The sequence below is a fragment of the Musca vetustissima genome, unplaced genomic scaffold, assembly GCF_032173495.1.
Source record: "Musca vetustissima isolate MV318-11 ecotype Yass unplaced genomic scaffold, APGP_CSIRO_Mvet_v1 utg11914, whole genome shotgun sequence".
In the NCBI taxonomy this organism is placed as follows: Eukaryota; Metazoa; Arthropoda; class Insecta; order Diptera; family Muscidae; genus Musca; species Musca vetustissima.
This window is the reverse complement of record NW_026876140.1, coordinates 3,187-18,371: the sequence shown is the minus strand read 5'-3', so window position 1 is coordinate 18,371 and position 15,185 is coordinate 3,187. Positions and strand designations below refer to the sequence as shown.

Below are 15,185 nucleotides of genomic sequence, written 5' to 3'. Positions count from 1 at the left end.
TTTAAATAAAATCGTGCATTTTAAAAGTAAATTTTCTAAGATTATTCAGTATTAAATGCTTGGATTTTTATAGAAAATGTTGCAGGGTGGCCAGCTTTCCAACCTGGTTTCAATACATTCACCAATGAAAGAAGCATTTTCTCACGGCTAAGGGGGGTTTTAATTAAATGGTTACATTCAAGACTCTCGAAAGACTGATCGACCTGGAGATTAGGAGACGTAAAGACACCACCTCTCTTAGCAACTCTCAACACGCATACATAAAGGCCAAGTCTGTAGAATCTGCACTTCACGAGGTGGTGGGTTACATTGAGAGGAATATTGAAAGTTCAAATATAGAGGAAGTCTTTGACAACGTTTAACTTGAATCCATAAACCACTCAAAGAAGTTGGCATTCCTGAAAATCTTACGTATTGAATAGATAAATGCTAAAAAGCAGATTTATAAATTCAAGTGAGGCTATTGGTAATTAATAACATACTGATGGAATTGGACGGGAAAGGTATCAAAGTTGTAGCTTATTTCCGGAAAATTTCCGACAACAATCTCGGAGCTTATGTAAAGAGCCTTACTGACGCTGGGCCAGGCGAACTGCCTTGGTGTACGTACAAAGACGAACTGGTAATGCTCACTAGGAAGCGTAAGCTCGGCGTTTTTGCTCCACCAACACTGGATGGAGTGTAACTTGGGTAATGAAAGAGCAGACGAATTAGCTAGACGATATTGACATCAATCCGCAGATATAGCAATTGATTACTTAATCAAACCACCCATATGTCATCTTTACCGGAACTTTGAGACGTTTTTCGACGAAAGAACTTATGAACTTTGGCAAAACGAACCTAGGTGCAACGTGTCAAGATCCATTGTCTACCAAAAGAACGTACTCACTGTTGAACCTGAGCAAAGCTGAAATAAGAGTAATGACAGGAATCATTACTGGTCACTGCAATATCAGGACATTTACTAGTAAACATAAGTGACTGCACATCCCCAAACATAACCTAACCTACGGGTTACCATTTGATTACCGTTATATCCATAACATCTTCTTCATCAACTAGGCGTGATTTTTCTAGATATCAGTTGGGATTTGTTGTATTCAAAATGTATTCCTTAAAAAATCCAGGCTTCTGTTGGAGTTTGAAGAAATATTCTTTAAAAAATCCACGCTTCTGATGAAGCTTGCATAAACTTTATTTAATTAAAATGAATGCATCTGGAGGAGCTTGAAGAAACATTATTTAAAAATCGACGCTTCTGAAAAAGCTCGAAGAAATATTCTTTAAAAATAATATTTTATAAAATCCACGCTTCTGATGTACCTTAAAAAAATATTTTTTAGAAAAAATTAAGATTGGATAGTCATAATTTTTTTTTTTAATTGAATAGTTCGAATAAACTGCTGTAACTGTGGATGTTCGAAAAAATCTTCAAAAATTTATGCCAGGGATAGCCCAAGAAATACTATTCTGTAAAAAAATTCATATCACGCAACTCGAAGAATAAATATCCCTTAAGAAATCCGCGCATCCAATTTTTTTCTATACTAGCAAACCGAATATAGGTTATGTGTGTCTATTTTAACTCTCATAGACATCAACAATCTTGTTTTCATGATACGTTTTACGATTGTTTCAAAGTTCTTCTTTGTCTGCTATGTGATTCATGTCTTTGTTTTCTAGTTAATGCTGATTAGTGTTGTTGTTGCTAATTAGTATTCAAAGATCTCCTCTATTATAACCTTAGGCTAAAATACCTAATATAATTTAAAAAGGTTAACAAGGTCAAGAAACAAAACCATAAACTAAGCATCTGCTGATACTTTACTTGACAGTGTGTTGAGAACATATTTCACACTGTGACTGAAGTGGAAAATATTAAATTCTGAGAAGACTTCGAAAGATACTCACACTTCTCATAATTGCATTTACGTATGGAAAATAATTTTACTTGAAACATAAAAGTCTATATTAGGATGCGTAACCGATCATTTCTCCAAGGATTTTGTCCATTTTATTCTCACTGGAGTCCCATTTTCTATTCTAAACAGACGGTAGTAGTCTATTTAAGTATACTTTGTGAAAATTTCTACCTTCGAGAGTGAATAGGGTGTTTGACGGAGTGGGTTTTTCATAACCCAAACATCTGTAGAGATCTACAGTCAGTTACTTTTAGTGTTTTAGTATTTACTCATATATAATTGTTAGCAATTTTAGGATTTTTATTTATTTTATTTTTAGGTGACTTATAATTATTTTTTGTTTAAAATTTTTTAGGATGTAACCGCTGATGAATTTCAATTGTGTATGACAATTTTGGGTAGCACCAAATTGGGTACAACCATTACTGGACATGCTGAATTAGTTAATTTGGCTAAAGAGCAAGCTGAACTGAATGCAGATATTGACGCCATTACCGTTGAAGATGAAATTGTCGAACGTTTCATACAGTGTGCCACACATGCAATGCCATATTTCTCGGTGAGTTTTTATCAAACACATTTATTTTCAAAAACATAAGTTTTTAACGCAATTCCAAATCTTCTTCCCCACAGAATACCATTAAATCAACAGATTTTGTGGTTTATGTTTGCGACAAACTATTGCCATTGAGTACATGGAATATGATTGCCACTGCCGTGGCACAGGATCAGGTGCAGTTACGTGTACTTAAGGTTTTTGCTGAAATGTGTACATATACCGATGTTTTGGAGAATGCCGCACAACGTATCGATAATGTCTATCAAGTATTGAGGGTATGTTAGAAAATTCACATTTTTATTAAAATTTCAAAATTTTTATAATTAAAATTAATTTGGATTTATAATTTCAGGAATATATGCCCTTACCCAAACTCACCGAAGAGGAAGATGCTAGCAGTCCACCACCATCATTTCAATTTTCTCATGCCGAATGTTTACTCTATGCATTGCATACATTGGGTAAAAAACATCCCGATAGTTTGACATTTGTTACCGATGCTGAAAAATTAAAAGATTTCCGTTCAAGGTTACAGTATTTGGCTCGTGGTACACAGGGGTAAGTTTGTAGAACTTTGTTTTTGTATATTTTATAAAATATATTAATTATATTTGTTTTTTTTCGTATAGCTACATTAAAAAATTGGAAGAAGCTGTTAAGGGAAAAACCGCCGAAGAATTAAAGACTGAAGAAAATCAATTGAAAGTGACCGCATTGAAGACCACATCAAATATTAGCATTCTAATACGTGATCTTTTCCATTCACCACCCAGTTTTAAACATGAAATTCAGCTATCATGGGTTAAGCGAAAGAATGTAAGTAGAATACACCTTAAGCAAAAAAAAAAATAATAATTTTTATATCCCATTAAAGTTCAAAAGGGTTGGGAAAGGAAAAATATATGGCATTGTTAAATATTGGGAGAATACAGAGAACGGCCCGTATATCTTTCGAAATTTTTCTTTCAAACAATACAAGAACTGCCTCATCTGCTTGCGCAAGTACCCATGCTTTAGATCCTTATAACAGCACGGGTAGTATCAGCGTATTGTAAAGTGTGAGTTTGGTTGACGGGAGTTGGCCTTGTTGCTAAACTGCTTACTTAGACAATAGAAGCATCTGTTGGCTATCACAATCCTTCTCCGAATTTCAAAGTTGATGTCATTTGTTTTATTTATGGCGGTACCAAGGTATATTAAATCTTTAACTACCTGGAAGCTGTAGTCCTAAAGTTCCACAGTTGGTCCGAGTGTACTGGACTTCTTGCGCGTTGATACCATCAGCTTGGTCTTCTCGCCGTTTACAGCCAGACGCACTTTGGCAGAATTCTTCTCAATTTGTTCAAAGGTGGCTGTTACCGCTCGCAATGTTCGACCCATTATGTCGATGGTCATCGGCGTAGGCAAAGAACATGTGTTGTTTGGTGTACAGAGTGCCATTTCTGTTCAGAAAGACGGGTGCGTACCTTGGCTGCCACAAGGTAATGGTCCGAATTGATACACTGGATGAATGCTTTCCGTCTATAACAACATGGTCCATTTGATTTCTCGTAGCTTGATCTGGAGAAATCTAGGTGGTCTTGTGTATATCGAGATGCTGGTGCTTCTAATTACCATGTTTTTTGCTGCCGCGAAGTCAATCAACCTCATGCCGTTGTCGGATGTTTCTTAATGAAGTCTGCATTTTCCGACGATGGGACCAAAAATATTTTCCCTTCCTATTTTTGCATTAAAATCTCCTAGCAGAATTTTATTTGTCATGGCCAGGGCAGCGATCATATGCTGTTTCTAGGCGCTCGCAAAATATGCCTTTGATCTGCTCACCTTTGTGTTCGGAGCATGGGCGCCAATAAGACTGATGTAGAAGAACTTCGCTTTTATGCGAATTATAGCAATTCGCTCATCTACTGGAGTGAATTTGGGGACGACGAGGTCTTTTTTTGACCATAAATCCGCAGCCAAATTCATGTCTCGTTTCATGGCAGCTATAATACAGTGTGTAATCGTCTGATTTACTTACGCCTGTCCCTTTCCATCGGATTTCCTGTAAGGCAATAATATCTTGAGTACATCCGCCAAAGCGAAAACTGCGCCTGTTCTGTACAATGTGCGCACATTTTTAGTGCAGTTTCGCAGATCGTGGTTCTTTATACGTTTGCGGGTTCGTCAACATTAGGGGGTTTTTGGTATATATAGCGATAGGTGGTTTAGTATATATCTGCCAAAATCTGCGTACCTTTTATATTTTATTTTCCTTATTAAATTCTATTTTTTAACAACACAAATATTTTTTTTCTTTTAGACGAAAATCGGCTCGAAACGTCATGCACCCATAACATTCGATGGTAAAACCGAAAATGGCAAAGATGACGAAAAGAAAACAAAGAATGCAAGTGATCAGAAAATTTATTCACCACCATCGGGCAAATATTCGGCAAAGGTGCAAAACTATGGTGGTGGTAACAACAATCGTCAACGTTCACGCAATAGTGGTGGCGGTGGTGGTTTCAACCGAAATCGACGCAATTTTAATAAGAAATATTAAGAAGTAGAGAGGAGGTGCAACAAATTTGAAACCACAAATGATATTTTCTATTGCTGCTGCTGAACATCAGACGAAAATCAAGCAGGCAAGAATCGAGTGTGGGAGAATGAATTGGATTTCTCTCAGATGGAGTAGTAGTTTATTTTTATTTTTTAACTTACAAAAAAACTACCAACAACAAACTGAAATCAACAGCTAGTCTTTACTTACTTCTTCAACAACATTAGGATATAAAACAAACAAAAACAAAACAACCATTTCTTCTTCCTCAAAAAACAACTTTTTTTTCTACACAACACGAGCAACAAAATTGTATTTTTAATGATGGCAGAGAGATAGAGAGAGAATTCCATGTGTGACAGACAGGACAACAACGATGAAGCTTTGGATAATTTTCTTTCCGTCAGAGGAGTGGATTGAACGTGTGATTGCAAATAATTTCGAATCAAGGTAAGAATTCAAATTCTTTTCTCAATAATGTGTGTGTTTTCTTTTATTTCAGCGTAACAACAAAAACACCATCACAATTGACATTCGGAGAGAATATCTTTTGTAATTCCCATATTGTGGTATTTCAAAAGTCTACTCTCCTGAATGTCAAAACTTCAGAACAAAAATAATTCTTTTTTTATATCGTTTTCTCATCATTACTTAATTTTTTTCGATCTTTCTTTCTTGTGTAAGCCATTGTAAAAAGCTTAATTTATAAATATGCATAACTTCTTATTTTTTTTTTTGCAATTAACATTTTAAAAAAATGTTCACAATTTCTATATATATATAATTGCAACATAAATGTACTCGCAAGAAACCAAAAGAAACAAAGGGCAAACTAAATGATTCCTTATTTTTCAACATTTTAATATAATTGAAAAAAAATCACATACGAACGAGAAGAACAACTCAATACAAAACTTTTTTCTTGGGATCACATTTTTTTTAATTTTAATTTTTTTATTTTATTTTATACAATAATTTTGAACTAAATTTTGTTTTATTTTTGAACACATTTCCAAAAACAATTAAATGTTTTGTTTTGAGTTGCCTTTTCTTTTGGGAAACATTTTAATTTGATTTCAAATTCCATATAATAATTTCTACTCTGCTCTAAAAATATAAAAACAAATACAAAAACAAACAACTTTTCACAATTATATATTATAACGTTTTTAAATATACTACAATAACAAATAACAAACCAAAATCTCCCCATAAGAATTAAAAACACATTAAATATTAAAAATAAAATAAATAAACAATAAAAAAATTAATTAAACACAAAAAAAAAAAAAAAAAAAATGGATTTATTGATGACAATACTTTATGTTTAGCCCATTGATATTTTACCAAGGAAAATGAAAAATATATATATATATTTGGTTTCTTTCTCCACATAAACAATATATTTGAATTCACTTTTAGAGTTATTTAGTTGTCATTCTTTTCTCTCTCGTTTTTTTGAAAAGAATTTATCCCAATTCAAATATATAAACAGTTATTTATATTTTGAATCCAAAAAATAACAACGATGCAAATAACGAGTGTAAATGTATCGTTTTTAATCACATCCATCAGTTATAAATAAATCGAAAAAATATATAACACATATTTAATATATTTCAAAATAAAATACAATCAATAAAAACAATAAAAAACAACAAAAATTGCTGTGGTTTTTATTTTGTTGTTATAATTGATTTGCATTCGTTTTTAGAAGGATAGATAAAAAATTACTAAAAAAATGTGACCACTTTCACGACCATATCCTCAGGAGTGAGTTGGATAGGTTTAGCGAGGCAATTAAAGAGATGCAGAGTAGTGTTGCGAGCCTGTACCTCAAAATGGGATGGGGGCAAATTATGACAGTCGATATCACACCTACGTACTTAGGGAAAATATGTTGATGGTCAGCAACTGATAGCTACAACGATCGTTTGGTGATTGAAATTCTTTCTGACATTTGCTCACGAATGAAAACGAACATTCCCGAATACTCAAAACAGCAACAAGAATAACAACAAACGTTCAATCCCACGGCAGCTGGTTCTTTGTACCGGATTGACTCGGAGATGGATTCCGACCAGAGGCTGCCACCTCAACAATTACATGTTCGTGTTCGTCATTTTTGTCATGGGAGCGGCATTATATCCCGGAATGCCTGCTCCGGTCAGTGCCGGGATTGAAAGTAACCCCGGACATTGGTTCTGCAGTGTTTGCAGAATCCGCATCCACCACAGATCTGTCTCGGTGAGATGCAATGGATGTGGAGAATGGGTGCATTTTCGAGGCTGCTCAGGACTGAACAGGATCCAGGAGTACTGCGAAAGGAGTTACGTCGCTTCATGCTGCGCTAGCACGTCTCCATTTAACAGCATTTAACACCACATATTGCTGTTCCGCGCCTTGAAAATGCATCGTTTTTGCAGTTTAACTGCGACGGTCTTCGCAACAAAATCAGCGAAGTTGTAGATTTTATGAGTCGAAAGAGAATAATGGTCGGTGCGATCCAAGAAACCAAGCTAACGGTTACAACGTTGTGCGGAAGGATCGTACCAGAAGCGGAGGTGGGGGACTCGCATTCTTATTACACCATTCTGTCCAGTACAGACCTATCTCGCTTGAGCTAGACTCTAGTGACCCATACATGGAATGTATGGGGGTAGCAGTCAAGTGTGGAACTGCCGAGGTAGAGGTGCTCAATGTTTATATACCGCCGATGAATAGCTGTACACCGCGTTATTTACCGGATATCAGTCCGCTTTTAGAAGGTAATAACCGCCTGGTACTAGGGGATTTCAATGCCCACCATGAATTATGGCATTCCGTCCTAGGTAATGACCAGAGGGGTACAGCGCTGGCTGAGCAAATTGATAGCTCAACATTTTGCACGGTTAATGAGGATGCCCCCACGAGGATAAGAGGAGATTGCCACAGCTCGCCAGACATCACCATTGTGGCACCGGGTCTGATAAATGACGTAACCTGGCAACCCGTCGTTTCACTAGGCTCAGACCACCTTCCGATCATCGTCTCCGTAAACAGACCACCAGACTTCATAACCTCTGAAAGCCGTACTTTCCTGAACCATGGGAAAGCTGATTGGCCTGGCTTCAGAGAGTTTACCAATCACCGCTTCAGAGAGCTGCCCACTCCCTCAGATCCACGGGTAGCTGAGAGGAATTTCCGCAAAATCATCGCTACTGCTGCCGCTCGCTTCATACCTGCTGGTCGAATACCCGAAGTAAGACCTAACTTCCCAGCAGAAGCAACGGTATTGGCCAATGAGCGTGATGAGCTCCGTCGTACTACTCCTGAGGACCCAAGGGTGCGAGAGCTTACCCTTGAAGTCAACAGATTAGTATGCGAGCACAAAAGGAAAAAGTGGCTAGACCACCTGAAGCAATGCAACATTGCCACCGGAACGAGTAAATTGTGGGCAACGGTTAAGTCACTCTCGAATCCTGGAAGGAAAGATGACAGGACGGCTGTTACATTTAACGACGTAACTGTAACAGACCCGAAGAGGTGCGCGAGTTATTTTAACCGGCAGTTCATAGAGCACCCCGAGAGTGACAGGGCGAAAAGGAGTGTGCTACGTCGCATAAGAGCACTCCGAGCTGAGGAGGAACCACCACAATTTACGAAGGAGGACGTTGCAGATGTCATCAAGAACGCTAAATCATCCAAAGCGTTGGGACCGGACGGAATTTCCATGGTAATGCTAAAGCAGCTGGATGAACCTGGAGTTGAGTACCTAACATCAGCCCTCAACTTGTCGTTAACCACCCACATAGTTCCTGAAGCCTGGAAAATAGGCAGGGTGGTCCCGCTACTGAAGCCAGGCAAGGATGCCAGCAGGGGTGAATCGTACAGGCCGATTTCACTCCTGTCGCCGGTAGCGAAGACACTTGAGGCGCTACTCCTCCCATCGTTGAGAAGCAGTTTTCCAGTTGCCCAATACCAACATGGATTCCGTAAGATGCATAGTACAACAACAGCATTACACGCCATTTCCACACATATTAGCAGAGGACTCAACCAGAACAGGCCGTGCAACCGAACAGTTATGGTGGCACTTGACCTATCGAAGGCCTTCGATACCGTCAACCATGCCAAGCTGTTCGAGGATATAGAGAGGACGAATCTCCGACCGTGTTTGAAACGTTGGATAGTCAACTATATGTGTGGACGCCAGTCGTATGTGGAATTCAGAAACAGGAAGTCTAAACCCCGTAGAGTGAAACAGGGAGTTCCCCAAGGAGGGGTGATATCTCCGGAACTGTTTAACCTCTACCTTTCTGATATTCCACAACCACCGGACGGCATAGAGATCGTGATGTATGCGGATGATTGCACGATCATGGCGTCGGGTCCATTATTGATGATATATGTGAGAGGCTAAACGTCTACATAGCCGATATTGTTAACTACTTCCATCTGAGGAATATGAAAATATCCGCCACCAAATCAACAGCCACACTGTTCACCACATGGACGGCTGAAATGAAGCTCCCGCTGAACATAATGGTCGATGGTGAATTGATTCCGACCACCAACTACCCCAAGATATTGGGAGTAACGTTCGACAGCCTTTTCAAGTCGTCCGCGCATGCCACTGCTTTATGCGATAAGCTGAGAAGTAGGAACAAGGTCCTCAAGTCGCTAGCCGGCAGCACTTGGGGCGCTGACAAAGAAACCTTGTTGACCTCTTATAAAGCAATAGGCCGGTCAGTGGTAAGCTATGCGGCGCCAGTGTGGTTCGCGAATGTCAGTGATACGCAGTGGAAGAATATTCAGACCTGCCAGAACGCTGCCCTGAGAACTGCAACAGGGTGTCTCCTCATGACTCCAGTGGACCATCTTCATGAGGAGACGAAGATCTTACCCGTCCATCGTCACAACTATATGTTGTCGATGCAGTACCTGCTTGGGTGTTATCGTCAGGAACATCCCTGCCATAGCCTTATGGACAGGACTCCCCCACCCAGGCACGTCAGGAAAGATCTTCATGATCTAGAGAGAGAGGTCCAAAGGTACAAGCGTGAACCCCTAGATCAAGAGGCCTATCAAGCAGGTCTGAATGGTATTCACACGGATGCAGTCGCTCAAGCAGTAGAGCAATATAGAGTGAATACCATAATTGGAGACCACCCCCCATCCATAGCAGCTGAGGAGAAGCAGCTGCCAAGGCAAACACGAGTAGTCTTAGCTCAACTAAGATCAGGATGGTGCAACCGCCTCAATTCATATTGGGCAAGAATTGACGGCTCGATACCTAACACATGTCCGGCATGTGGACTAGGACCACACGACACGTTGCACCTCTTCAATTGCCCAGCTAAGCCTACTCACCTATCGCCAAATTCTCTTTGGGCGCAGCCCGCTGAAGTTGCAGCTTACCTGAATTTGGAGGTAGAGGATGCAGAACCAGACGATGCATGACAAAACAACATGTATTCTGTTGCTACAACAACAACAACTTTTTGGTATGAATTTTCGGAAAGGGCATCGAAAATCCTACCAGACCAAAATTTTCCTGAAGCTATAACTTATTTTTGATTTCCACAGTGGCCTGATTCACATTTCATAAAAAGGGAAATAAATTCCATATAAAAGGAAAATAGGTTGGGTCTTATTGCAGGAAAACGACGAGGGCTACAACTTTTTGGCATGCATTTTTGGGAGGACATCGAAAATTCTACTCGGTCAATATTCCACTGAAGCTCTAACCTATTTTTACTTTCAACAGTGGTCTAATTTATAATCTATATAAATGGAAAAAATTCCATAAAAAGGAAAAATAGGTTAGGACCCAATGTATGAAAACGGCGAGGACTACATTTTCAGAAGGTTTTAATTAACCGAATAAACGCATATTCATATCGTTTGTAACCTACAATACATTGTTAATCACTTGACTTTCCGGGTTCTTAATATACTCGTCAAAGGGCTTTGATTTCCAAATAGGATTTTTTTACCCATCAGACCATGAGCTCCAATTTTGCCGCATAGTGTAATTTACTCACGACTCCTCATAAAGAAGAAGAAAAAAGCAATATTTAAATAATTATAATAATTTATTATTATCCTTTAATTAAATTAGTTTTTATATTACCAATAATTGTTTACAATCAATATTTTGTTTGTTTGTGTGTGTGTGTTTTTTAAATAAAAAAATGTAACTAAAACTCAATTACTATATTTACAATAATATAGTAGGTATAATAATATCATTACAAATTGAACTATATTTTCAGCTCGAAGAAAAAAACTGATTAACAATCATATCTAAAAATAAAATAGATATCCAATAGATCAAAGAGCATCGAATGGGTTTAGAATTTAGTACGAACACAAAAAGTGATATGTGCACATAAGAAAGTAAACAAAAATACAATACAAAAATGAAGCTACATTCTAAGGCACTAGCTAGCATATTAGCACACCAAATACTACAACAAAAAATTTTGTATAGGGGAGAAAATACTAAAACAAAATCGCAATAAAAAACCAATTAAGTTAGGAAAGGGGAAAAAAGAATAATTTAGGAATTATATTTATCATCACTCATTAAAACATTGTAGGCACAGCCTAAAGCCCAGGAGATTTCATGGCCATCGATTTTCTTGTAGAGCTAAACATAAATACAAAATAAAATTATAAATTAATGTTGTATTCAAATAAAATAATATTATACAGGGGGGTTCTTACCTTAATCTTTTTACCTTCACCCAAACCAAAACCTTCATGCAGCAGCACAGAGATATAGGTCAAATCAAAACACATAAATGGTTGCTCATCATTGGGTATGGCACAGACGGCTTGAGCTTTCTTACGATAAGCTTCAACGGTAATTTCACCACCAGCAAATGGATCGATGAGACCCGATTCGGTAGCCCTTTCAAAATAATAACTAAATGCCGCAATTGTGTGTTCCTTCAGGGTGAATGGCTTGGGCTTAACCAATGGCATTACTTTACTCTTGATCAAATCCAAACAGGCATCAAAATCAACAATGGGATTTTCTTGTGTCGATTTGGCATGATCTTTACCCGAAATCTTATATTCCACATTACTGTAAATCCATGTACGATTGGAAATAATGGGATTAACACAAATCGATTCGAGATTTGTTTCATCTTTGGCATAACCCTTGGTAAAGACAGCATGCCGTGCAGCCATTAGACCCAAACCCAAATAGGAATGAGTAAAGACATTGACTTTTTGATTCAGCGTATTTACTTCGTGCATATATTTCTCATAGACGGGCACTTGTTCGGGATCTGTGGGTGAGAAGGTGACCTGTGTACTGCCACCACCTAAATCTAAGGCCGCCGCTTGATTGGTTTTCGATAAACGTCCAAGTAAGAAGTTCACGGTGAACCAGGAGAATATACCCTCATCGGTGCCATCCATAATTTCAACAGCATCCATATCAACACTAAACTCCGATTTAATGAAGAGATCTCGTACAGCATTAAGTATATTTTCAGCTTTGCTATGGGGCAGAAGACGCAAACCGGCTGTAGCTTTAAGTACCAATGGTGTGGATGACCACTTATCTTTGGGTATAAAGGCGCGAGCCTCATCCAAGAGTAGCTTAATGGTATGGGCACCCTTTTCCGGTGCATCAGCAAATGATGAAAGACCGGGTTTGCGTTCCTTGAACAGCTCATCGGAAAGGACCAATTTATTATCTAAAATAAATATAAAAAGGAAAAAAATTCAGAGAAATTGATGTTAAATGTATCTCACAATTTGGTATGCATGCGCTTTGGAAAGGGCATCGAAAATGTTACTAGACCAATCATTTCCTGAAGCTTTAACCTATTTTTGATTGCCACAGTGGCCTTACTAATATTCCATATAAAGGGAAAATAGATTCCATATAAAGGAGAAATAGGTTAGGTCCCACTGTGGGACAACGGGGAGGACTACAACATTTTGGTATGCATTTTCGGAAATGGCATGGAGAATGGTACTAAGCCAATGTTTTCCTGAAGCTCTAATTTTATTAATTTCAACAATGGCTTGACTTTTATATTCCATATAAAGACAAAATAAATTCCATATAAATGGAAGGCAAACGGTGAGAACTACAACTTTCTTGTATACATTTTCGGAAAGGTCATCGAAAATGCTACTAGGTCAATATTTTCCTGAATCTCTAACATATTTTTAATTTACATAGTGGTCTGGCATAGATCCCACATAAAGAGAAAATAAATTGCATATAAAAGTACAAAAGGTTAGGTCTCACTGTAGGAAAACGGCGGGAACGATAACTTTTTGGTATGTATTTTCGGAAAGGTCAAGGAAAATGCCAGACCAATATTCTCTTGAAACTCTAGCATGTTTTTAATTTCCACGGTGGCTTGTCATATATGCATATAAACTTAAAAATAAATGCTACTAGGACAATATTTTTCTGAAGCTTTTACTATTTTCTATGTCCACAGTAACCTGACTTATATTCCATATAAAGGGAAAATAAATTAGATAAAAGGCGAAAATATGTTAGGTCCCACTACAGGAAAACTGCGAGGACTTTAGCTGTTTGGTGAGTATTTTCTGAAAGGATATCGAAAATGCTAATAGGCCAATATTTCCTGAAGCTCTAATCTATTTTCAATGTTACAATGGTAAAAAAGTTGTCATGTTTAGGCTATTGTCGCTTTTACTGCTGAGTATTTCTCTGATTAATCTGTTTCGTCTTCTAATTCCAAGTTCAAAAAAGCTGCGACCTGTACAACGTATGTCCATAGGGAAGATGGGTTTTAGTTGTTGTAACAGCACTATTGCTTTTAGTTGAATAGGTTTGGCTGGGTAGTTGAAGAGGGGTAGAGTATCATGTGAACAATTACCACATGTCCGACAGATATTATCCATCATGCCCTCAACGAATTAAAGCACTACCTCGATCTCAATTTTGGCAAAGCCAATCAAATTTGTCTCGGTAGCTGAGGCTCTCGGTGACGGGTGTTCTCCGAAAATTTTATTCACCCTGTTTTCTCGAATTGTTGCATCAACACATAAGTGTGAATACAATTCAATACCGCTTTATAGGTCTCTATTGTATTCCTGGACCTCTATCTATAATCATAAGGATCCTTCCTGACATGCCTGGGTGGCAGATGTTAGGTGGTGATTCGGATGACTACCCAAGGTAGTCACACACACAATCAGACAAAACATCTTATAATGTTGACGCACAGGAAGGATCTTCATCTACAAATGTATCCATATTAGATACATAAAAAACAGAAGTAATCTCACTCCCTTGACCCTTAATAAATTAAACATATACGAAAATAAACTATAATTTTACTTACCTATAAAACTACGATCAAATTTATAAGCCAAGACACGACTACCCGTGGAGCCAGCATCAATAATCACAGCATATTGATTTTTATTATAACCCAATTTGGACGCTAATTGTACTAGAAATGGACTGGTTGTGTCAATATATAAACCTACAAATGAAATTCATACAATTAATAATTAATTCAAACAAAACAAAATGCACTTCTCTTACCAAATACCACCAAAAGCAGACAAACCGATACAATTAAACAGAAGAAAGATAATTTAAGACCGCTGGGTAAGCCACCGCCAGAATTACCACTGCTGGGTGATTTACGGCGGGTTGTTGTGACTGAGGCATTTTTGTCATCGCTGGAGCTTAGCTGTAAAAAAAAGAAAAAATTAATTTTATTTTTTATTAAATAAATATATTAGATAAAAGTTAAATAAAAAATATACAAAAGCAAACATATAGCCTACCCCATCCCACCCAACTCTCATATCTTTACATCTTCAATGCAATGCTGCTGCTGCCCTTACCAAAACGTAGTCAAATTTCATGTTCTGTTGACGTCCTCAGTGTCTTTGAAATTGCAGTGTTAATAATTCAAAATAGCATGACGTTGTGATTAAATTCTTTATTTTTTCGAATATAATAAATTTGAAATGTTTTCGTTGTATTTTTTCTTTCGTTATTTTAACACGTCAAAAAACCAAAGATGTTACTTCACTTCATGGGTTCCTCTTATCGACTTTACTTCCCATGTTATGTCAAGTGCTTTTCGTTATTTGGTTGCTGTTAAAACAGAGTTGGGAGTTTTGATACGACAGACCATGTAAAGGTTATTCA

At 37.6% G+C, this 15,185-nt stretch overlaps 2 protein-coding genes across 2 annotated transcripts; one reads left to right on the top strand and one right to left on the bottom strand.

Moving 5' to 3' along the window:
* The first annotated feature begins 2,273 nt into the window (after positions 1 to 2,273).
* LOC133338628 (apoptosis inhibitor 5 homolog) lies at positions 2,274 to 5,029 on the top strand. The gene is made up of 5 exons (XM_061546795.1): positions 2,274 to 2,484; positions 2,559 to 2,759; positions 2,837 to 3,042; positions 3,114 to 3,300; positions 4,787 to 5,029. The coding sequence occupies exons 1-5, from the start codon at positions 2,311 to 2,313 to the stop codon at positions 5,027 to 5,029; spliced, it is 1,011 nt and encodes a 336-aa protein (XP_061402779.1). The 5' UTR covers positions 2,274 to 2,310.
* Positions 5,030 to 11,570: 6,541 nt separating this feature from the next.
* On the bottom strand, positions 11,571 to 14,911 carry LOC133338627 (ectonucleoside triphosphate diphosphohydrolase 5-like). Its single transcript, XM_061546794.1, has 5 exons — positions 14,876 to 14,911; positions 14,568 to 14,718; positions 14,362 to 14,505; positions 11,741 to 12,726; positions 11,571 to 11,663 (listed from the first exon to the last, which is right to left on the bottom strand). The coding sequence occupies exons 1-5, from the start codon at positions 14,894 to 14,896 to the stop codon at positions 11,574 to 11,576; spliced, it is 1,392 nt and encodes a 463-aa protein (XP_061402778.1). The 5' UTR covers positions 14,897 to 14,911; the 3' UTR covers positions 11,571 to 11,573.
* Between the last annotated feature and the right edge of the window lie 274 nt (positions 14,912 to 15,185).

Excerpts from the sequence above, each read along its gene's own strand:
- LOC133338628 (XM_061546795.1), top strand. The coding sequence starts at position 2,311 with ATGACAATTTTGGGTAGCACCAAATTGGGTACAACCATTACTGGACAT. Across the intron at positions 2,485-2,558 it reads ATGCAATGCCATATTTCTCG|AATACCATTAAATCAACAGA; the intron begins GTGAGTTTTTAT and ends TCTTCCCCACAG. Across the intron at positions 2,760-2,836 it reads ATGTCTATCAAGTATTGAGG|GAATATATGCCCTTACCCAA; the intron begins GTATGTTAGAAA and ends TTATAATTTCAG.
- LOC133338627 (XM_061546794.1), bottom strand. The coding sequence starts at position 14,896 with ATGAAATTTGACTACGTTTTG. Across the intron at positions 14,719-14,875 it reads TGAAATTTGACTACGTTTTG|CTAAGCTCCAGCGATGACAA; the intron begins GTAAGGGCAGCA and ends TTTTTTTTACAG. Across the intron at positions 12,727-14,361 it reads ATTTGATCGTAGTTTTATAG|ATAATAAATTGGTCCTTTCC; the intron begins GTAAGTAAAATT and ends TATTTATTTTAG.